The sequence below is a fragment of the Dipodomys ordii genome, unplaced genomic scaffold, assembly GCF_000151885.1.
Source record: "Dipodomys ordii isolate 6190 unplaced genomic scaffold, Dord_2.0 Scaffold20, whole genome shotgun sequence".
NCBI lineage: Eukaryota > Metazoa > Chordata > Mammalia > Rodentia > Heteromyidae > Dipodomys > Dipodomys ordii.
Window position 1 is genome coordinate 22,143,000 of NW_012267236.1, and position 23,610 is coordinate 22,166,609.

At 42.3% G+C, this 23,610-nt stretch overlaps 1 protein-coding gene across 1 annotated transcript in view; it reads left to right on the forward strand.

The window, feature by feature from the left end:
- The first annotated feature begins 604 nt into the window (after nt 1–604).
- Nucleotides 605–23,610, forward strand: part of Mboat2 (membrane bound O-acyltransferase domain containing 2) — a 79,530-nt gene continuing 56,524 nt past the window's right edge. The window contains exons 1-4 of the mRNA XM_013013566.1: nt 605–731; nt 2,219–2,283; nt 4,181–4,326; nt 11,172–11,249. Of these exons, the coding sequence (XP_012869020.1) occupies nt 605–731; nt 2,219–2,283; nt 4,181–4,326; nt 11,172–11,249 (416 nt within the window). The remainder of the gene's footprint in view (nt 732–2,218; nt 2,284–4,180; nt 4,327–11,171; nt 11,250–23,610) is intronic.

The window sequence follows — 23,610 nt, forward strand, 5'->3', positions numbered from 1 at the left end:
CACATATAGAGTAACAATACGTGCAAATAACGTAGTTACCTTCTTGTACATTTAAAAATCCTCTTTTGAATTACTTAAATACATAATACTATGTAAATAATATGCATATTACTGTTATGCTATATTGTTTAGGTAGGGAATAGTGACGAGAAAACAGTCTCGACATATTCATCTTTCTGTTGGTTGCATCTCTCAGTGTGGAATCTACAGATAAGGAGGGCTAACTGTGTTTTCATTTCCACAAAGAAGAAAGTTGGCCTGCAGCAAGCCAAATATCCACTAATTCCACATAAGATTTTTTAGATGGCCTTTATTAGCTCTATGAAGCAGCATATGGTGATATTTTTCTGAAATAGGATGGAAGTGTTGGGCAGGTAACAGAATCTCTTTCAGAACCTTGCCTTTAGCATTTGCATTTGATCTGAGGTGGGCTATGGAAGTAGAGGCTGGTTCCATAAGGTTTGGGTTCTAGTCTGGGTACCACCCCTTGCTATATGTGACCTTGGTCTTAGTGCCTAGGTTGGTTGAGTAAAATGGGGGAGCAGCCTCCTGTCCTAAGGACTGAGACAGTTGGTGTGAAGTACCCCACACATGACGGGTAGCCATGACTGGTATCTGTGTTCATGTTCAGGACAGCATCTCCTGTTATATCTTCGGAGACACAGGTCACCTGTGTGCTTGTTCTCCAGGATTCTGTGCTTCTGCAGCCTACCCTGTCCATGAGAGAATAAGTACTATGTGGCTTCCATTTGGAAAAGCTTTATATTCTGGACCTTTCTCAAGAGCTATTTGAATGTCTGGATGTGTGTCTTCTAGTCTTTTCTAGCAAAGTAACAGACAGTCTGGACTTCTTCATCAGGGTTTCTACAAGTCCTTTTTGTTCTTTTTGGTTGGTTGTGTGGCTTGAACTTAGTGCCTGGACAAAGTCCCTGAGCTTCTTTTGCTCAAGGTGAGTGCTCTACCACTTTGAGCCACCATGCCACTTCTAGTTTTCTCACCGTTATTTGGAGATAAGAGTCTCATGGACTTTACTGCCTGGGCTGGCTTTGAACCATGATCCTCAGATCTCAGTCTCCTGAGTAGCTATGATTACAGGTGTGAGCCACCAGCATCCAGCTGCTTCTGCTTTCTCCTCTTCTTCTTCCTCCTCCCTGCCTCCTTTCCTCCATCCCTGTTCGTTTGTTTGTTTCTTTCTTTCTTCTCTCTCTCCTTCCTTTCTTTCTCTCTCCTTCCTTCCTCTCTCTTTCTTCCTCTCTTCCTCTCTTGCTTGCTTGCTTGCTTGCTTTCTCTCTCTCCTCCTTCCTTCCTTCCTTCCTTTCTTTCTTTCTTTCTTTCTTTCTTTCTTTCTTTCTTTCTTTCTTTCTTTCTTTCTTTCTTTCTTTCTTCCTCTCTTGCTTGCTTGCTTGCTTGCTTTCTCTCTCTCCTCCTTCCTTCTTCTTTCTTTCTTTCTTTCTTTCTTTCTTTCTTTCTTTCTTTCTTTCTTTCTTTCTTTCTTTCTTTCTTTCTTTCTTTCTTTCTCTTGTGCTGCTGCTTCTTCCCAGCGCTCCCACCGTGTGGTCTGTCCATTTCTTATCCTTTATTGGTCAGTTCTAAGGCCACTTCTGTTCCAGGGATGCCTTTGGGGCTTCCCTCTGGCAGGGGAGGGACTGTCCTTCCTGAGCTTCTGGAGCTGGAGCTCCTAGTTGTGACTGAGACTCACTGTGTTTTCTGAGTACCATCCTGTCTCCTGCACAGTTAGCCTGGCAATTAGTGAGGGAGAAGTGTGGGCTATTCTTACTCTGTATGGTTTTAGTCAGGTCCCCTAAATACCAAGACTGTTAGCTCGTCTATAAAATCTGGCTCTGGGGAGTTTCAACTACTCTTATTGGTTACCAATAAGGCTGGAATCACTATATTAGGTGCAGCTTGATTCAGTGCCTTATAACATCTGTCAGTGACCATTGATTCTTGAACAGCAGACACCTGCCAACCTCCCCACCAGGTCTGCTCACTCCCTGACACTTGACTTGATGGTGGGTGTGAGCATTACAGATCTTGATTTTCTGTGGTTTTCTTAAAGCTGTGTCCCTGATTCCCAAATTTGCAACTCCAGTCCTGTTTTTCTGAGCCACATTAGGAGCGTGCACACGTGGCCTTCTGCAGACTCCCACACCAGGCATACCTGAGACAGAATTCACTTTTCCTTAAACTGTTTTTGTTTCCCTTACTTGGTTCACAGTGCAGCCCTCCATCCGTAGTCCTCTGCCTTTTCTGTTCCCTCAGCCATGGTGGCTGTTTGGATTGGTTGGTTCCACTCTCCTCCCAGCAGCCCCGGCTTCCTGTTCCACACATGCGCCTCCTGCTCCTTCTTCTGCAGAGAGAGGGTGGCCACAACATTTTCCTGTTTGACAAATACCAATGCTTTTTTTTATCACTATAAAATAACTGCACAACATAGGAAGCTCCTGGTGAACCTCCCTCCCTGACCTCATCTACCATGCTCTCTCGTCTGTGTCTTCACACCTGAGTCCTCCCCCTTAGAACGCCTGTCCCCTTATTTTCCAGCACCCTAGTTCCAATGACTTGAGCTTTACAAGAACCTATATTACGCTCTTTTAATACAAACTTCAGTGTCAGGGATTTTGATACCATGTCTGGAGTGAGGCCTGATTTCATTTTCTTGACCTGAAAGACAACAATATTGAGAATGAGTGATTACAGAAATAAAATTCTCTGACATTAGTCCAAGGATATGTCTATAATAATCACACTGTACTTTTCATTATATAAATCTACAGCCAGGGAAGCACGGAGGATGAAGAGGGGAAGGGAAAGAGAAGCTAGTCAGATGGTGCTGGAGTCTTGCTAGGACAGGAACAGGAACCCAGTTAGTGTGTCAGCTGTTAAAGATGTCACTCTGTAACATCACCCTCAGGCTCCTTCCTTCTGCTGTTCCTAAAACATTTTGGTGAAAACTTTTAAAAAGAAAACTTTTCATGTTGGTTAAATTTCTTGTGTGTGTATTTTTACTTTTCTGTTCAATTCTGAACCAAACCTGGGTTACTTCTGGGACTAAATTTTCAAGAGTTCCCATATTTTGCTTTACAGATTGAGACATTTGAAAGTTTTTAAACTAAATGAAACTATGCAGGTGTGAATAGCTATTAGTGTCAAGAATACAAATTTCCCTGATCTATTTACTTCTGGTTTAATTAAAAGAATCTCTTGGGAACCGCTGGGGAGAGAACAAGTGCTCAAAGTATTCGAAAAGTCATTTTGCTTGTGCTGAGTGTGGTTCAGAGAACAGTGGTCTCTTAGACAACACACTACAATGGCCAACTGTTTTTTCCTTGTACTGCAAGACAAGAACCTACTTGTTTGTGCCTTTAGGAAAAGGTACCTTTTATTTATAGATTTTCAGACACATTTTTCTTTTTTCGGTGAGACTATGCCTCACAGAAGAGAGATGGAGATTTTCCTTCAGCCTCCACAGACACCCTTGCTGTCAGCCATGTCTGTGGAGAAGGAGCAGCCACAGGGTGTGTGCACTCTGCCAGTGGAGACTGGCTGTAACTTGGTGAGGGCGTCAGCTGATGACCCTGGTCGACTGGGTCTCTCTCCCCACGCACCCCTGCTCTCTGAGGGAAGCCTCCTTTGTAGTCATTCATCCTTACCATCCCTCTATGACTCTGGAGCCCATGGTTCACAGTGGTGATGTTAGATCACACCATGCCCTCTGCGCTCCACAGATCTGTGGCCCTGGGACCTTCCTTAGCTTTGGGAGGTCTGGGGTAGCTCCACCCTGTACTAGAGCATTGTGAGACACTTTGAGCTCTTCTTTTCCACCTGCTCTAGGTTCTCTTGAGTCATTCAGATAGGTTCCTCTATTCCTTAAAGCTTAGGGTGTCCTGTGCTTTCCATCTCTGTTACCCACTGTTGTCCAGGTTCTTTGTCCAGGTGCTTCTCCCCACTTCCCCCACGTGGACACACTTGAGCCCTGCCAGGAGGTAGTTTAAGTGGTCTAGCACTTTGAACTTGAGGTTCATCCATGGGAAGGCTGCTTATTGTTGCTTTGTTTTGGGGATACTAGAGATCTTGATTTTTATGTAATCATGGTGTTTTTGTCCTTATAATTTAAATGTAACAGAAAATGAAAAGTTTAAGTGTGTTGCTAATACAGAATTTTAATTTTTCTTTACAGGTCAACTTTGTAGTGTGCCAACTCTTTGCCTTGTTAGCAGCCATTTGGTTTCGAACTTATCTACATGCAAGCAAAACTAGTTCTTTTATAAGACACATAGTTGCTACCCTTTTGGGCCTTTATCTTGCATTTTTTTGCTTTGGATGGTAAGTAATTATTTGATCATGTTTAAATGAAGACTTACTGGGATAGATTTGAGAACTGAGTGTGTAGAAACAACAAATATAGGGTTTTATTCTTATAAAGTAGTCTCTCATGGCTAACTTTAATTTTTAAATACAAGAACAAGAGAAGAGGAATGAGTTCTGTCTTTAGTTTGTTCTTGGAGAGGAATTTACTATTTATAATTTTTGAAGAGGGCAGTTAAAAAGGATATGTAAATATGTTTTAATTTGTCATGCATAATTCTTTTCATCTATTCTGCATTTTTTCTAGCGTGACAAACCCCATTTTAAATGTTTTTGTTAACCAATAACAAAAACAGACATTGGTTGCATGTTTGCCAGATTATTAGTTTTTTATACAATTGGCTCTGTGTGTGTGTGTGTGTGTGTGTGTGCGCACATGCGTGCGTGTGTGCCTGCGTGCCTGCGTACGTGCGTGCAGGCATGTATGCATGTGCGTGCATGTGCTAATACTGGGGCTTCAATTCAGGGCCTAGGCACTGTGTCTTAGATTTTTCGCCCAAGGTTAGTACTCTACCATGTTAACCACAGCTCCTCTTCTAGCTTTTTTAATGGTTAATTGGAGATTAGAGACTCATAGACTTTTCTGCCCAGTCTGGCTTCTGACTGTGATCCTCAGATCTCAGCCTCCTGAGTAGCTAGGATGGGATAGTGTGAGCCACCAGCACCCAGCTGCAATTGGCTTTCTTTTTCTTTTGAGGAAAAAAAAAATTTTTTTTTTTTGGGTCCGGTCGTGGGGCCTGAACTCTGGGCCTGGGCGCTGTCTCTCAGCTCTTCAGCTCAAGGCTAGCGCTCTACCACTTGAGCCACAGCGCCACTTCCGGCTTTTTTTTTCTTTTTGCTTATGTGGTGCTGAGGAATCAAACCCAGGGCCTCATGCATGCAAGGCAAGCGCTCTACCACTGAGCCACCCTTCCCAGCCCCTGAGAAAAAAAAATTTTAAATATCTTTTTGTTCTATTCCTTGGTTATTTTAGTATCAATCATAATTGTACTTTCTTGAATTGTTCTTTACTATTAAAGTAAGCAACTAATAATTAAAGTGTTTTGGTCTGCAATTGGCTTTTAAGAATGTGGTAAACTCAGTTTTTATATTCTACCATTTCTTTGCAAAAAGAAAAGTTGTTTTTGAGAAAACATGAGATTGCATGTCATTCCCTCAGCCTCTTCCTCATCAGGCTGACAGTATAGAAATACTGACCTTCTGGGGTTGGGAAGGTGTCTCAGTGGTAGAGTGCTTGCCTTGTATGCATGAGGCCCTGGGTTCGATTCCTCAGTACTACATAAGCAGAAAAGGCTGGAAGTGGCTCTGTGGCTCAAGTGATAGAGCGCTAGCCTTGAGCTGAAGTGCTGCGGGACAGCGCCCAGGCCCAGAGTTCAGGCCCCACAACCAACCAAAAAAAAAAAAAAAGAAAAGAAAAGAAAAAGAAATACTGACCTTCCTGTTAGGTAGCTGTGGTGGTGTCTGATAGAAGGAGGCCGGACAGGAAGGAGCACACTCTTGGCAAATGAACATAAACTCAGTGGAAGGGCTCTTTGTGACTTCTGAGTTTTCCTTTGTCTGTGTGCTGCAGTGTTTGTGAGGACTCTTTGGCCTGTCCTGTGGGCTGATGTTTGACATGAGAGAGTTAAATGCACTTGTTTGGTCTGTGCTTTGGTAGTTTCTGTTATAGAGTAATAGAATCTCTGTGTGGGTCCTAGGTTGATAGTTTTAGTTCTTATGAGGACTGGGTAGCATTAGTGGTTTTTAATCTTCTTTTTGCCTCTGGAAATTGAAAATGTTTCCTGGATAGTCATGAAAAATCAATTAAGATAGATTCTGTAGATAGGTGGGGACCAGCAGGAGGGGGTTGGTCTAGTGGGGAGGATAAAGGAGGGTGAATACTGTGGAAACTGACTATTTGCATCAATGAAAATGAAATATTGGGGACAGGAGAAGAGTCAGAGTGATAGAGGGGGTGAGATTGATTAGAATATGATGTAAGCATGTGTGGAGATACAACAATGAAATCCCCTCCAGTATAATTAATTTAAGCCAAATAAATAATCAGTTGAGGCTAATTTATTATGTGTCTACTCCATTGTTACCAGCATTCTTGTCAGATATAGATTGCCACTGGTAGGAGTGTGTGGTGTTGAGGTTTGACAGACCTGAGTGTAGTCTTTGTCATACATATTCTTGACCACATCAAGTTTATGTCATTAGTGAGGGTTTTTTTTTAGCTTTCTATTAAAACATGTTGTCTGGGGTAGTAGATATTTTTTTCCAAACACAAAAGTACAGAGAATGATATGATGAACCTTCATAGCCTGTTATCCAGCTTCAACAACAACTGTTATTATATCATTCTTATTTTGTCCTTTTTCTGGCTTCATTTTAAAGCATATCTGTCTCAGTCTACACATTCTCTAATAAACAACTTTGCTATTGAGCATGTGTTTGTAGCATGTTTTTCTAAGGGGTGGAGAAGGCTTGTGTTCAGATTGGCTAGCAGTCCTACTTCACTTTGTGGTCTGTGGAAAAGGAGAGAGCCCCTCAGACGTGAGGATGGTTTTCTTTACTAGTTATCCTTTAGTGAGCAGTTCTTTCTCATAAAATCTTCTTAGATCCAACAGTAATGTTGAGTAGTCTTAAATATTTCAAGTTGTATAGTAGCGTTTTTTTTTTCTTTTTGCTGGTCCCAGGGCTTGAACTCTGGGTCTGGGTGCTGTCCCTTGGCTTTTGTCTTCAAGGCTAACATTCTACCCCTTGAGCTATAGTTCCAAATCTGGCTTTTTGGTAATTAATTGGAGGTAAGAGTCTCATGGACTTTCCTGCTGGACTGGCTTTGAACCATGATCTCAGATCTCAGCCTCCTGAGTAGCTAAGATTACAGAAAGAGCTACTGGTAACCAGCAATACAAGTTACTTTTTTTGTTGTTGTTGCCCATGGGTGCCTCCCCTCGGCTTTTTTGTTTAAGGCTGTTGTTCTACCACTTTGAGCCACAGTTCCATATCCAATTTTTTTTTTCAGGTGGGTAATTGGAGATAAGAGACTTATGGCCTTTTTTGCCTGGGGTGGCTTCAAACCAGGATCCTTAGATCTCAACCTCCCGAGTAGTTAGGATTATAGACATGAGCCACCAGTGCCCAGATACCAGTTACTTTTAACTGAAAACCAATTTAAATTTATATTCTCACTGAAATACCTTTGATAAGAACATAGGGTAATGAAATAAAACATAGACTTAGAAGTCAGAAAGAGCTGGATTGGGTCCAGGTCCCTTGCTCTGACAGCTATGTGACTTTGAATTATAATTTAACCTCTGGAATTTACCTTCCTCATCTGTAACATGGAACCAGAATTATTGTGAGGACTAGAAGCCCTCACACTACAGAAAGCATGGCGTAGAAACTAGTCATCCTCAGCAGGGATTGCTATTCAGGCCCAGCTGTCTGTTACAATTTTGGGACCAAAAGTGTTTCAGATTTTGGAGTGTTTCAAACTTTGGAGTATTTGCATAGATCTTACTGGTTCTGTATTTCTTTTTCATAAACCTGTGATCAAGAATTCTCCAAAATCCAAAATATCTGGGGTGGATTTGTGGGTCAGGGATGCTTAAGCCATTGCCATCCTCTGGTTGGTGATCCAGGTTGAAGTGGAATCTGAAGTAAAAGCCTTGTGTCTGCTGAGCTTACTTGCTCGGCTGGCAATCTACCTTTGTTCTACACCTCCAACCTGGGCTTTCTCTAGTTATTTTAGAAATGGACTCCAGTTGACTACTCTGTCGTAGCTGGCCTTGAACTACTGTCCTCCAGATCTGAGCCTTGTGAGTATCTATGATTGCAGGTGTGTGTCACTGGCACCTGTCTTCAGATTGGATATTTTTGTGTTTATCCAATCTTTCTGTTTTTCTTTTTGGAAGTATTAGAACTTGAAATCAGGGGCCTTTATACTTGCTTAGCAAGTGCTGTAGCACTTGAGCCAAAGACAGCTCTTTTTTGCTTGAGTCATTTTTCAGGGACAGTTTTGAGTGTTTGCCTGGGACTGGATTCAGATCATGATCCTCTTACCTACAGCCTCCTGAGTAGTAACTGCCTCACAGGTACATCCACCCTACCCAACTTACTGACTGAGATGGGGTCTCACCAACTTTTTGCTGGAGCTGCCCTCAAACCTGGATTCTCCTGACCTCCACCTCCCACGCAGCCGTGGTCACTCACATAAACCACTACACGGAAGCTCAGTGTTTTTCATATAGTATTGAAGAAGCTATTGCTAGTGCATCTCTTTCTAGACTGCAGGCTCTCTGAGGATAGAGACTGTTCCATGTACTGTCCAGTTGAGTAATTTTTCAAAAAACACTCATTCACTAGTAAGGGGTGTAGCTCAGCAGTACAGTGCTTGACTGACATGTAGTAGGCCTTGGGTTTGACCTCCCAGCCCTGCCAAAAAGAAAACAGAAAAATGCAGATATTCAGTAGAGATTGGTTGAACAATCAGTAGGAGCTTTTGAACTTTTAAAAACTTGTGCATTGGGCTGGGAAGTTGGCTCAGTGGTAGGGCGCTTGCCTTGCATGCCTGAGGCCCTGGGTTCGATTCCTCAGCACCACATAAGCAAAAAAAAAAAAGCCGGAAGTGGCGCTGTGGCTCAAGTGGTAGAACGCTAGCCTTGAGCTGAAGAGCTGAGGGACAGCACCCAGGCCCAGAGTTCAGGCCCCACAACCGGACCCAAAAAAAAAAAAAACAACAAAAAAACTTGTGCATTATTTTGCTAGAAATACATTTTATATCTATCTGTAGTGTGACTTAAAATACAGCATAAATAAAATGTATTATCTAAAAAATGCCTTTTGGGACAAGCATTTTTATTTTTTAAGTCTTAAGCAGTTTGGAAGATTGTGATGTACATTTTACCATATCCCACCCCTTGAAGAACTGGCCAGTGATACATTGGCCAGAAACAGCTGGAGTTTTTATGTCAGTCAGGATATGTGATCTTAGCAACTGTGAAACAGTGTGGGTTAGATAGAATGTATCTTAAAAGCCTGTTTAAGATTTACTTTAATAGTACTTAATAGTTGGGTGCTTTCTGTGACAAACAGCCCAGTGAACATTTTTCATGAGTTTTCTCATAACCCTGAAACAGTTTCAATGGCTATTATGTATTTATGCTGTCCATATTTCTAATGAGGACAGGCTGAGTAGCTTAGTACAAAAAAGTTGAAAGCTCAGTGCTGTAACTGAATAGAAAAGTAACTTGATGCTTGATGTGGAGGTCAACAAAACAGAGCTGACTGCAGAGCAGGTCAGTACTGATAAACTTGCATTATCACAGGGGCAGAGGCTTATCTGACAGCCAGCTGCCTGAATGTTGCCCTGCCTCCGGAAGGTGGCCAGGCACGCCCTCCGAGGCAGTGCTGCTTGCTGGAGAAGCAAACTGCAGCTTCAGAGTGGTCCTGGTCCTTGGCTTATAGTCCTTGGCTTATAGTCCTTGGCTTATAGTGGCATTTTACTCATCCTGAAGGAAAAATTCCCCAGCATCACTCAATCATGTTTTCATTTTGTAAGATAAGTAACTTTTATGAGTTTTAACCCATTTTCAGAGTCCTTAAAGAAATATCTATCAGTCCCCCTTTCCATGTTCACATGTGTTAGTGAATTGTTAATGTTAGAGCAGTGAAGAGGAGATAATTTTCAAAAGTATTTTAATCGTGAGGAATTTGTTTTAAAAGCATCTTTCTGTTTCCGTTTGTGCGTGTATAAGGTTTTCTGTGTCCTCCTGGCCCTCTGATTATAGCAGCAATCTAGTTAAGTGTGGTTTTCTGTGTGTGTGTGTGTGTGTGTGTGTGTGTGTGTGTGTGTGTGTAGTACAGACAAACTTCTATGTCTAATAGTGAAGCAGATTTCTTCTGTGAATCTGCTTTGGAGTGTATTACTCCTTATTTATGATATGTCTGGAGTATAAAAATACAGCTTATTTATAATGTCAAAAATTTAAACAACTGGGGTTTGTTAAACCTGGAGGTGCTGGTTATTCCATAATGAGTAAGTTAAAAAGTTATTTTAACTATAGGTTAAGACCCTTACTAATAAACTGTGTATAATGATTTGAAATTTTTATCATAAACTGTGCCATCAAAGTTAAAAAGAAAATTGAGAGCATATATCTCCCCCCACCCCCAATTATGATTGCAGTGATAATTCAGATTGATTTTAGTCCCTGAGATTCAAATTGTACTTTGCCTAAATTTTGTGAAGTATTTGTTTGATTTCTATACCAAAATATTAGAAAGTACTGTCATAAGTTAGAATGTTGTTATGGATCTACAATACAGAAAGTTAAGAAATGACTAGATTTATGTTATAGTTTGAGGATAGATTTGAATATTTCTTAGAAAATTGTAATATTTAGTTCTTTTTATTGTTTTATGAGTAATGCTCAAAATATAAAAGCAGATTATAAAGCACGTATAGGAAAAGTTTGGAGAAATAGCAGGTATTCTGTCAGAGCTTTTCTGAAATCCATGTTTCTTACTTTTTTTCTAAGTCATTGTTTCTTGAGTTATGAAGAAAGCTGTAATCCTTGAACCACATAATCCCACACTGCTTTTTTGTTGCTAGGTGATGTGGATTCCCTGGGCACAGCTTGGGGTTGGTTTTATTTGTCTAGCTCTTAGGGCCTGTGGAATGAGACGCCTTCTCCAGGTGTTCCCTGCTTTTGAATATAGGAATGTTTTGGCTAATACTAAATACTTTTTATCTTAAATTATTGGAACCTGATATTTGTGACTTCTTCTTACCATACTCTTCTTGCCTTTTCTAGGTATGCCTTACATTTTCTTGTACAAAGTGGGATTTCCTACTGCATCATGATTGTGATAGGAGTGGAGAGCATGCACAAGTGAGTGTTCAGCTTGTTCACATGTACATGTGCATTGCATTTTAATAGAGCGTTACTTATTACACTCAAAGATAGTTATGGGTTATAATAGTTTCTTAAGGAACTGCCATTAATATAAACACTATTGGTATACATCATTCCTCTGCTTACTTAAGCTTTTCAATCACAGTACTGCTGACATTTTAGGATGGATATTCTTTGATGTTCAGGACTGATTGGATATTATGGGATATTTAGTAGTGTTCCTAGTTTCTACCCATTGGATGTTCTAGCATCTACAGCTCCCCTGAATTGTGACAACCAGAAGTGTTTCTATATGGTTTTAGATGTCACTTGAGGGCAGGATTGCTTCTAATTAATAACTCCAGGCTTAGTCCATAGATGCTATCAGTGGAGATATGGACTGACGTGAATATACTGGAGAGAGGTTTAGAAGGAATGAGTGCGCTAGGCAGCACAGGGAAGTGTGGAGGATACACCAGGTTCTCCACTTGAACAGTGAAGGACACACAGCCCTGTTTCCTGAGGTAAGAAGTTTGTTGAGCAGATAGAGCATTTTAGGTGGGTATTCAATCCCTAACACAGTAATTTTCTGAGTAAATGAATGTGGACTTTAAGGTAGCTGTGAGTTGCATAATAGAAGCTGATACATAAGGAATCAGGTCCATTACTAGAAGCTGGACTGTGATGCCAATAGGCGATAGCATTAGACGTGCTCACTCGGGAGAATGGAGGGAGCTTGTGCTCTGACTTCCTCCTTTCTCACTTTTGTGTCTTTATTTGTGTCTTCTGTCTTTTGATATTATTGGCCACCTCCTCTGTGGTGATGTGCTTTCATGTTAGTTGGGCTTCCCTAGAGGAACAGAGGTACATGTGGGTCATAAGAAGGATTAATAGAGTGGCTTAAACTGTTGGAGGCAGGATAGTCCTTCAGTGACTGTCTGCATGCTGGAGAAACAGGGAATCCTCGTATCTTCTTAGTCTAAGAAGCGAGAAGCTTCAGAACAAGGAGGACCCATTGATGCAGCCTTTGTCCAAAGTTGCAGAGCTGGAAGTTGCCTGGAGAATCACTGGTGAGAGTCTTTGTTGACTGAAGAAGCTGGACTGTGGTGCCCATAGGCGATAGCATTAGACGTGCTCACTCGGGAGAGCGGAGCGAGCTTGTGCTCTGACTTCCTCCTTTCTCACTTTTGTTCCATCAGTGTCCCATGCCTACTGGACAGTGTTATCCACATTTATAACTAGAGAACTGAATGATAATAGCGATAACTTATAATTAGAAGCCAAATAATATGGTTATAAATATTTTGGGATAGAGATATTATTATTGATGTAAAGAGATAGACATTATTATAATTATTTTGTGCCAGTCTTGGGGCTTGAACTTGGGACTCAGGCACTGTCCCTGAACCACTTGAACCATAGCTCCACATCCAGCTTTTTGTGGTTATTGTAGATAATCTGCCTAGGATGTCTTTGAACTGTGATCCTCGGATCTTAGCCTCCTGAGTAGCTATGACTACAGGAGGAAATGTGAATGGGGCACCCCAGGGGAAGCTGGGTGTGGTTAGTCTTAAATAATTAAACACATCCTGACCTGTAGTCTAGTAACAGTGTTCCAGAAGTGATGAAAGTCCATTCCATACCAGTGCTATTTATACTACTACCGAGTATAACAACCTGTGGCTATGAGCTTCTATAAACTTGGGCACATCCTCGGTATGGAGTATTACTGAACTAGGAATATGTTACAACATGAATGAATCTCATAAACTACATGTGAAATGAAAGAAGCCAGACACAAAATACTGCAGTGTGTGTGGTCCCATTTATATGAAATTTCTATAAAAGGAAAGCGAGTGATAGTAGACCAGAGATGGCTGGGTGCTGGGCTGGAGATAGGAATGAGGCTGCACATAGGAATGAGGGAATTTGGGGGGATAATGGAAGGATTCTAAACCTGGAGCCTGATACTGGCAATGAACTAAGATCACTGGATTGTGAACTTAAACTAGGTGAATTCTACAACATGTAAACTTATGCCTTATATAAAGCTGCTAAAAATAAGGTAAATTTTTTTTTTTCCAGTCCTGTGGCTTGAACTCTCAGTGCCGGGGCACTGTCCCTCAGCTTCTTTGGCTCAAGGCTAGCACTCTACCACTTGAGCCACAGCTCCACTTCTGGCTTTTTCTGTTTATGTGATACTGAGGAATTGAACCCAGGGCTTCATGAATGCTAGGCAGGCACTCTACCACTAAGCCGCATTTCCAGCCCCGTAAGATAAACTTTATAAAGGTTAATTCAATAAGGAAGATCAATCTTCAAATTAAAAGTTTTTAAAGTTGGTTCAAGGATGTTGTATATTTTCTCATTTAAGCAAATACATGGGTGTTCATAACCAACCACTGTTTTCAGTGTTAAAAGAATAAAGGGTCAGAAAGAATCTTGACTCTGAAAAGAAGGAAGCTTCCATGTCAAAGGGGAACCGTGATCACTTCCTTTCAACACTAAAGTGTTGAAAGGGAGCAGGTTTGCTCTGTCTTTGGATTACTGAGGTGGAATTTGCTGCCATTAGTTGAAATGTGAAAGTGCATATGTTTGTCTCAAGGAAGAACACCATTAGTTATGGTGAGAATGTTTGATAATGTGGTGTGTGGAATATTGTGCATGATCTTGGAGATGATTAAATAGATGCCTAGAGGACCATTGATTCAGATTCTGTAGGAGATAGTACTGGCTGATTGTACATTTTCTTTGCATGGCAACACTTGACAAGCCACAGTGGAATTGTTGGAGCCCCAGAATGTGTGATATTTATGAGTGAATTTTCCCCTTACATCCACACAATTTGTCGGTTGTGGGGCCTGAACTCTGAGCCTGGGCGCTGTCCCTCAGCTCTTCAGTTCAAGGCTAGTGCTGTACCGCTTGAGCCACAGCGCCACTTCTGGCTTTTTCTGCTCATGTGGTACTGAGGAATCGAACTCAGGGTCTCATGCATGCAAGGCAAGCACCCTACCAATGAGCCACCTTCCCAGCTCCAACTTCTTTGTTCTCAGTACTGACTTTCTCCCTTTTCTCTGCTTTGTTTCTCTGGATAGTAGTATCATCACCTTATTGCTTTCTGCCTCCCCACAGAATCTGGGGAAGGGAGAGATTGCTGGCTTGGCATCTGCTAAGGCCTTACCACTTCAGAGGACTGGTGCCTGGCTTTATGAATGGACAGCTCCAGCCAGGCCCTGCAGCCAGATGATGGTGACTTCAATCAGCATCTCTTTCAGTAACTTTGTTTCATTTGCTTTAAACTCATCCACATTATTTATCACAGGTAGTTTGTCCTTTATCTTGTGTGAAATAAAGAAATAATAGATATCAGCAGACATGAGAATCTTTCTGGAGAGGTAGGATGAGAAAAAGTAAGTTGCTCTCCTTCTTCAGGTTTTGACAACATCTGTTTTAGAACTGTCTCCAAGTTTATATTCAGTTTATATTCATTGACTCATTCATATACACCCTCCCTCCCTCCCTCCCTCCCTCCCTCCCTTCTTCCCTCCTTCTACCCCCGCCATGTGTCATGCATTCTGGACAGCAGCTGCAGGCCTTCTGCGGCCCATGAAGTGCTGGGCCCAAAATGTGTTTGTCCTGGTTCTCTCTCTGAAGTGGCGCTTGCTTGTGTCAGCTCAGGACCTGAAGGGAGCCTCCCATTTATCCATCTGTCACTAGACACTTTCCCCTCTGCTGTGCCCTGGGGTCAGTTCCATCTGATGCCATCCTGTCAGTTTCTTTGACTTCAGTCGCTCACAGGACATCTAATGCTGGGGAGAGGGAGTGACCATGGGGTTTGCCTGATGACCAGATTTGCTCAGGCTTCAGACTAGCAGGTTTTGCATAAGGCATAGTGGGGGACAGGTGCACTCCATCAAGGTGAAGAGAAGAGTTGAGGTTGATTTTCTGAACTGCACTTGTCAGCCTCAATCTAATGCAAGGTCACTTCCTTGGTTTTGTGGCAGAAAGGAGTCCTATAAGGACTGTTTATTGGTTTCTTGACTCATGCTTATATTAATTTTATTTTTTTGATCAAACTTCCACATTGTTCTGGACCCTGTCCTGCAGCTTCTTTCTTCAAGGACTTGGGCTGGTGGAAAGTGTGTGAAGTTTCCCCTCCCCCGGTCCTGGGGCCTGAACTCAGGGTCTGGGCACTGCCCCTGGGCTTCTTTTGCTCAAAGCTAGAGCTCTATCACTTGAACCACAGCACCACGTCTGGCTTTTCCTGTGTATGTGGTACTGAGGAATTGAACTCATGCCTTCATGTATGCTAGGCAAGCACTCAACCACCAAGCCACCTTCCCAGCCCTGAAGTCTGTTTTAATGTCATGTGTACTCTGGTGAGTGGCGAGTTTGTAGGAGTAACCCACCTAGCAGCAAGACCTTCCTGGACAATATGGTGTGTGAATTTGAGTCAAGGGCCCTAGCTAGCTGAAGAGGTAGCATGGATACCGTGCATGGTACAGTCAGCTTGCTAGATAGCGGGAATGGAAGGATGGTGAGGAGGATGGCTGTGTGAGGGCAGGAGAGGAGACCCAGCGCCTTCCCCTCCTTGGTTCTTTGTTCTTTTGAAACAGTCTTTCTATATGGCTGGCTCAGTCTAGCCTTAAATTTATGATCCTACCTCATTGTCCTGAGTGCTGGGATTATAGTTATGTATTACACGCCTGACTTTACATTCTTTTTTATATCTAGCATTTACCTAGTATATATGATTTAGAATGAATGTGTCATAAAACTATGATCTGGTTATGAGAATAATCCCTATGTGTTGGAATGCTTTCATTAATGTATGATGAGACTAGCCATCAAGTGTATTTCCCCCTAAAATCTCCCCCAACTCCCCCCCCCCCCGCCAACCTGTGCCTGCAGTCCTCCTCCCTCTACCTCCCAAGTCACCGGGGTACCCGTATGTAACACTGTGCCCTTCTCCTGGCTTACTTTTCCATCTCAAGGGGACAGCAGAGTACCTGGTACGTGGAGGGTACTCAATAAGTATCTGACCAAATAGTCAGTGTAGGGTGAAGTCTGCTTTCTTCATCCTCTGCCAACCTCTCTTCCTCGTTCTCATGGCCCAGCTGGAGAGCATTCTGTCTCCTCCTTCGACAGGCTTTCCCCTCTCTGCCTTCGGTCTAGAGTGTTCTTCCTCTCCACTTCTTTCTCTCTTGCTGATCTTTGAGATACATGTTGTTTGAGCCTTCAAATTACGCCATAGCAGTCATATCTTGCTTAATTTGTTTTCTGGGTATGATACAGTACTAGGAGTTGTGTTCTCAGTATTCATCACTGAAGGAAAGAAGGGGCAAAGTGCTTGACTGTGTCAGGTGTCCTAGAGCTCCTGCTGTTTGGCCACAGTTTTTACCTCCCTCCCCAGAGCCACTGGGCCCTAGGAGGAATGTCATTAGCCACCACTTACTCCCTGTCTCCTCCCACTCCTGAGCAGTGTCTCCTTTAATGGGATGCCTAGTGCTACACTCCCATCCCTGTTCTCAGAGATGAGGACAGGTCATCCCCCCAGCCCCCACTCTTCCATCTCTGTTTCAGGGATAATGATGAGTTCCACCCCCTCCACACTTGTATCTCTTTCTCGGGGCTAAGGATTGGTCCCCCCACCCCGCTTCTATCTCTGTGTGACATGAGGACAGGGTTTCCTGCCCCTCTGTCTCTGATCTCAGACATTAGGATGGGGTCACCTGCCCCTCTGCCTCTGTTCTCAGGGATGAGGACGGGGTCCCCTGCCCCTCTGTCTCTGATCTCAGACATTAGGATGGGGTCCCCCTTGCTCCTCTGTCTCTGATCTCAGACATTAGGATGGGGTCCCCTGCCCCTCTGTCTCTGATCTCAGGGATGAGGACAGGGTCCCCTGCCCCTCTGTCTCTGATCTCAGACATTAAGATGGGGTCCCCCTTGCTCCTCTGTCTCTGATCTCAGACATTAGGATGGGGTCCCCTGCCCCTCTGCCTCTGTTCTCAGGGATGAGGATGGGGTTCCCTGCCCTTCTGCCTCTATTTTCAGAGATGAGGACGGGGTTCCCTGCCCCTCTGTCTCTGTTCTCAGGAATGAAAATAGGATCATGGGGCACCCCTTTCCACCTTATTGTAGAAGAGGGAGGGAAAAAGCATATGCTTCAAGCACACCCGTTAGCTTTTTAGAACAGCATTTTCCCCAGAGAAAGGGCACTATGAGTCTGGGTTTTGGTATTCTAATGTGCTAAATAATTCCTTTGTGCATGGGTGTGGGAACCAAACAGCCTTCTTGTATTTCATTTTTTTATTTTTTAACTTTTCTGTGGGAATAAATAATCTCACATTTTTAAAATAGTACAAGAGAACTGCTATTATTCATATAAATAGAAATGTGGAATGGTTAAAACAAAGAATGGGAAAGCCCACTAGCCTTGAGATGTTAAGCTGAAATATTTTCTTTATAACTGGAGGTTTTCAAAGAACAATTCATGACCTCAAGAAAAGAACATTACTCTGTAAGAGTTCACAGTAAAATTGCATATGTCTCTTGTGTTGCCACATTGTGCACGGTGTATTTTGTAAGAGGATTTTAAACCTCCCATCATGTGGTTCAGCACCCATCTCCCCTAATTTGGACCAGCCTCATTGTGCACCACAGGTTCAGATCTCAGCAGTAATGGTGATGCCAGCCATCCCTGCTCTCAGAAACAGTGAGCTGGGAATGTTAACATGGTCATCCAGACAGCAGCTAGCAGTGATGCTGGGATTCTGTGATGACTGAAAGAGACTGACTCTGTCACCTCATGGAGCTTAAGCCAGGCTGCCGCCACAGTGTGATCACTGAGGGCTGAGAAGGAGGGGCAGCTGACTGAGAGGAAATCCAGCTGTGTGTCAGCCACTGACTGGTAGGATGAAGCAGTTTGAAACATTATGCAAAAGTGCCATTATTTTAAAACATTGGGAAGTATTAATGAGATATTTTCCTCAGAAGTCTGTTTATTGATTATAAAATTGATGGCAGAGTAGAACCCAAGAAAATATCAAATTCAGCCTGTGACCTCCATCAGGTAGCCTTAGTGGCTGATTTTGTGAGCCCTGATTTGGAATGAGACACATATAAATTGAATTCATATAGCTTTGGGACTTTGACCTTGTGGGGCTTGGTTGTATTATTTCAGTCTCTAAACTGAGTAGCACAGTGCTTATATACATTATGTGGTGGGAGTCAAGGGAAACTTTTATTGGTATAAAGGATTTGGACACTAAGGAGAGGTATTTAAACTCTATGAGATGCTTTCAAGGATCACTGTTCTTGGTGATGTTATGTCAGAACCTATAAACTTTGAACCTGTAGACTTTACCTCCATGAACTGAGCTTACTGTAGACTTTACCTCCATGAACTGAGCTTACTTTGGTTCAGAATCTGGACTCTTGGCAGAATAGTTGACTCACCTTTCATCCAGTGAGCTCAGTAAGTGGGATTGTCGGCTCTCTTGCATGCTACTAGGTGAATATTTGTGGCTTTTTTACTTTTGAACCTTGTTTTGAAAATCTGGTTGTTGTTGTTTGTTTGTTTGTTTGTTTTTGGCTGGATTTTAGTCCTGGTAGTAAAGAGATTTCCAGGCAGTTTGTTCATTCAGGCCATGTTCCTAGATCCCACGCTGTCTGGGGCTGTTTGTGTGGCTTTGTGGGAGTGCTCTCTGCCTTTCTTCTTACTTTCTGCTTCCTGAGCTCACCATAGAGCAGCAGAAAAGAGGTGAAGGCAAAGTGGAATGGAGTTAGGGAACGAAGAGGCAGCTTTAGCTGATGTGACCTAAGTCTCATTCTACCATATCTGGAAGGGGAGATAGTACCAGGATCCACTTTCATATTTTTTGCCGGTTCTAACATGCCTCCTACACCGTGGCTTCCTAGATTGAAAAGCAAATACATTGCCTCTACTAGGAGTGAAACATAGTTTTGGAATTGCTACCTGGTCATCAGAAGCTGCAAGCCATTTGAGGAATTGTCCCATGAAGTGGCTTCCTAGATTGAAAAGCAAATACATTGCTTCTACTAGGAGTGAAACATAGTTTTGGAATTGCTGCCTGGTCATCAGAAGCTGCAAGCCATTTGAGGAATGGTCCTATGAAGCTGATGAGTAGTAGTTAGTTGCTCAGCAGGAACTCCATGGAGAAGATACTAATTTCTCTAGGGAGTTCTGTGACTTCATGAGTGATTAAAAAGTAGCCGGAGGGAAAGTAGACAAGATTTTTTTTTCTTTATGGACCATATTCCAAAGTGATATGGGATTGCTGGATTTCAGTAGAAAACTATAATTCTGAACTCTTAAAGTGACTTTTGATATAACTGTATTCTCGTAATAATTCATGTTTCAGTAGTTACTTTGTACCAGTCATTGAGCTAAGCCCAGTGACTGTCACTCTGCCTAAGCCACAGCCCACAGGGACGGGGCTGATACATTCATTTCACTAATACATTCATTTCCCTAGAGTAGAGGCTCTAGGGTTTGAACTAGATGAATCTGATTTCACCTGAGCTCATTCTTTTTTTTTTTAACCATTGTACCATATTATTTTTAAGCATGAACTGTTAAAATTACACAAGTGTCTCATTGAATAAGTACCATACAGCCTGGGCCCTGTCCCTGAGCTCCTTTTGCTCAGTGCTAGCACTCTACCACTTGAGCCACAGTGCCACTTCAACTTTTGTGAGTAGTTTTTTGGAGATAAGAGTATCATGGACTTTCCTGCCCAGGTTGGCTTTGAACTGCCATCCTCAGGTCTTTGTTTCCTGAGTAGCTAGGATTACAGGCATGAGCTACCCACACTTATATAGTACTTTAATGTTAGTTGACTAAAAATATTACTTTAAAACACTTTTAGATAAAGTACCTTCTGGGAAAAATAGTGACTTTTGTTATTATTAACTTAATAAACAGTCCTTTTTGTTTTATTTTTTGAGACATGGTCTCTCTGGGTATTCCAGGCTATTCTGAAACCTGTGATGTGCATGTCTCTGCCTCCTAAATGCTGTAATTACAGGCAGGCGCCACTATGTCCAGCTAAAACAATATTTACATAGAGAGTATTTATGGAAAGAGATAAAGTGACATAGCAGGGAAATTTAATGAATAAGAACTGTCTGTGCTTCACCTTCCTAAGGTTGACTCAACATTTGTACAGCATTTGATATAGTACCTAGCATATAGTAACCCTTTGGTAAGAGGGTTGATCTTTTGCTGCTGTTGTTTCTCTCCTGATACCTTAGGTGCATTATTTCTCTGCGGCTCATTTGTTCATTGTTTTGCACTGGCCCTCACATTACAAGCTGGTCCTCTGGCCTCTGTTTTGTTCTGTGCCCTGCTGCCCAGGTGTTCTTTTTTGTGTCTGTGTGATCTTGCCTCTCTCGGGCTTTAAACTCTGGACTGGCTCCTGTTGAGGGCCCCAGCCTGCCTTTCCACTCTGTTTCTAGCATGGCTCCTCAGCCTTGTGGTCATAATGAGCCATTTGTAGTTGCATACACATTGCTACTGTTTTACACTTGGTTTCTTTGTGCCCCCACGTGAGTTCATGCTGTCTTTTCTAGCCCTGTCCATCTGTGACCCTGTTTGAAGTCCTTTCTCCCTTCCCAGTGGAGTGGATCTTTGCTGCTTACAAAGCTGGGTATGTTCCCATTCTATGCTGAACGATCTGCACTTGCTCTCAGGGTCAGCTGGCCCCTATCTCCACACTACCTTCTCATCCCTTACATCATTAGGTTGATCACTGCGTTCCTATTGCCTAGCTTCTTTTCTAGCCTCAGTTTCCCAATTTGTTAGTTGGGAGTGGTAGTAATACCTCCTAGGATGGTAGTGAAAATGAAAGAAGACACTATCTCATTAAATACAAGATGACCTTGATCAAACACCATCAGTTGTATGGCACTCTTAATTTCACTGTTGTTAAAATGGAAAAATATGTGTGAGGCAGAGTGGTGTGCCACCTGTGTAGCAGAGTCTGCCTCCTGGGCTTGCATGAGTCCTGTACCATGTTACCTCCCTAGGACCTCGTCCTTACTACGGTGGTAAATGATTAAAATACATGTTTGAAGCCAAGGGAAAGAAGGACTCTACTCCCATCCTCGTACATAATTCTTCCGTGCTCTGGTTTCTGAGAGGCTCTCCCTAGCTCAGCATGTGGTGTCTTTTTCTTCTTCCCACCTCCTGGATCATTTGCAATATGAACCAAATAAAATGTGGGCTGCAAAGGACTGAAACTCATGCAGTCTTTCTGGTTGCCCTTGCCTTTAGGATTTAATGTTGTTATTTTAATTTTTTGTTGTTATTATAGAGGTGATGTGCAGAGAGTTACATTTATATATCAGGTGTGTGTACATTTCTTTTTCTTTTTTTGATAAAGGAAGTATTTTTTTCCCCAGAGAAGTAGCAATGCAAATAGCCTGAAATCTAATGTGTCTTTGTGGCTAAATGTCTCTTGTGGTAATTGTCAGATGTAATGTGGTCTTCTTCCTGATCCTCATCTCAAATTACCGAGGACCTCATGAATGTTGGGTGTATACTCTACAACTTCAGACACATCCCAGTTGGATGTAGTTTGTTTTGGCAATACTGAGGTTTAACTCAATGTCTTGCTTACTTGCCTTGCTTGTAGGACTGGTGCTGTACCACTTGAGCCATGCCCCAGCCCTATCTTTGGTTGGTCATTTTGTACTTTTCTGCCGAGGGTAGCCTCAAACTTTGATCCTCTAAATCTGAGTCTCCCTAGTAGCTACGAATTTCAGGCATGAGAGCCTCGTGCTCAGTTGAATGTAGCGTTTGTTCTTGTCAGTTCTGGGGCTTGAGCTCAAGGCCTGGGCTCTGTCCTTGAGCTCTTTTGCTCTTAACACTTGAGCTATAGCACACTTGCAGTTTTCTGGTGGTTAATTGGAGCTAGGAGTCTCACAGATGTTCTTGCCCGAGGTAGCTTCAAACTCCTCAAATCTCAGTCTCCTGAGTAGCTAGGATTACAGGTGTGAGCCACTAGCGTCTGGCAGGCAAGTGTAGTTTTTGGTGATGCTAAAAGCTTTAACTTTCGTACCTGTATGTTGAGATACTAGAGGCTGCTATTCAAATGATATTTTTAGATTATAGCCAAAGGTCTTGAGTCTTGATGTAAACTATGATATATTATAATTGTATGTTATTGTTTTATCATCTGAAGGACAAATAATCTTATTTAAGACCAACAGCTAATTTTATTTGTGAACTGGAATCAACTTTGAAAAATTTCTTTGTAAACAATTCAATGACTTTATTACATTACTCATCTAGGTGTGGGAATGAAGAAATGTTCCATTTCTAAAACAAAGCAAAGCACTGAACAACAGCTAGGTAGCTTGTTTCACTTCTTCATCTGGAGACAAAGGGACTTGAGAAAAGAATCTATTGACTTCAAGTGTTAGTGTCATATTGTGTCTTGTATAGTAAATATAGCTAAGCTCCTTTCTTTTTTCTAATGGCTAGGGGTTTGTAAAAGAACAAAAAACCCTTTTGGCTTTTATTACTTGTGTAAGTCCTAAAATCCCTTTGTTCTTATGAGGAAACACCTGGTCAGAATAACCCAGCAAGCCTTTGACTTCCTAGGGATAGCAGTTTTTGTTAAGGGACTGTAAGATGATATGCAGATCTCCCAGGAAAGATTCAAGTGTGTCAGTGAATACCAGAATCAGTCCATCTATTCAGGGAAAAGTACTGATACCTGTTCATCAGCAGTTTTGTAGATACATTTTCCCATTCAGAAGGTGGATTTTTCACTCTGTTGATTATTTTCTTATGCAGGAGGTTTTTTTTTCTCACTTTGATGAAATCCCATTGTCTGTTTTTGCTTTTGTTGCTTTGCTTTTGAGGATCTTAAAAAAAATAAAAATAGAACTGTCATATGACCCAGAGTCCCATTACTAAGTATATATCCAAAGGAAATAAACGTCAATCTGTCAACTATCAGCCAACCTCTGGTTGCTCATTTCTGTAATCATAGCTACTTAGTAGGCTGAGGTCTGAAACCATTCCAGACAGAAAAGACCATAAGAGGGGCTGGGAAGGTGGCTCAGTGGTAAAGTGCTTGCCTTGCATGCATGAGACCCTGGGTTCCATTCCTCAGCACCACATAAGCAAAAAGGCAAAAGCCGGAAGTGGCGCTGTGGCTCAAGTGGTAGAGCGCTAGCCTTGAGCTGAAGAGCTGAGGGACAGCCCCAGGCCCAGAGTTCAGGCCCCACGACTGGATCCAAAAAGAAAAAAAAAGAAAAGACCATAAGACTCTTATCGCAGATTATACAGAAAAAATGCTGAAAGTAACAAGTATGGCTCTAGTGG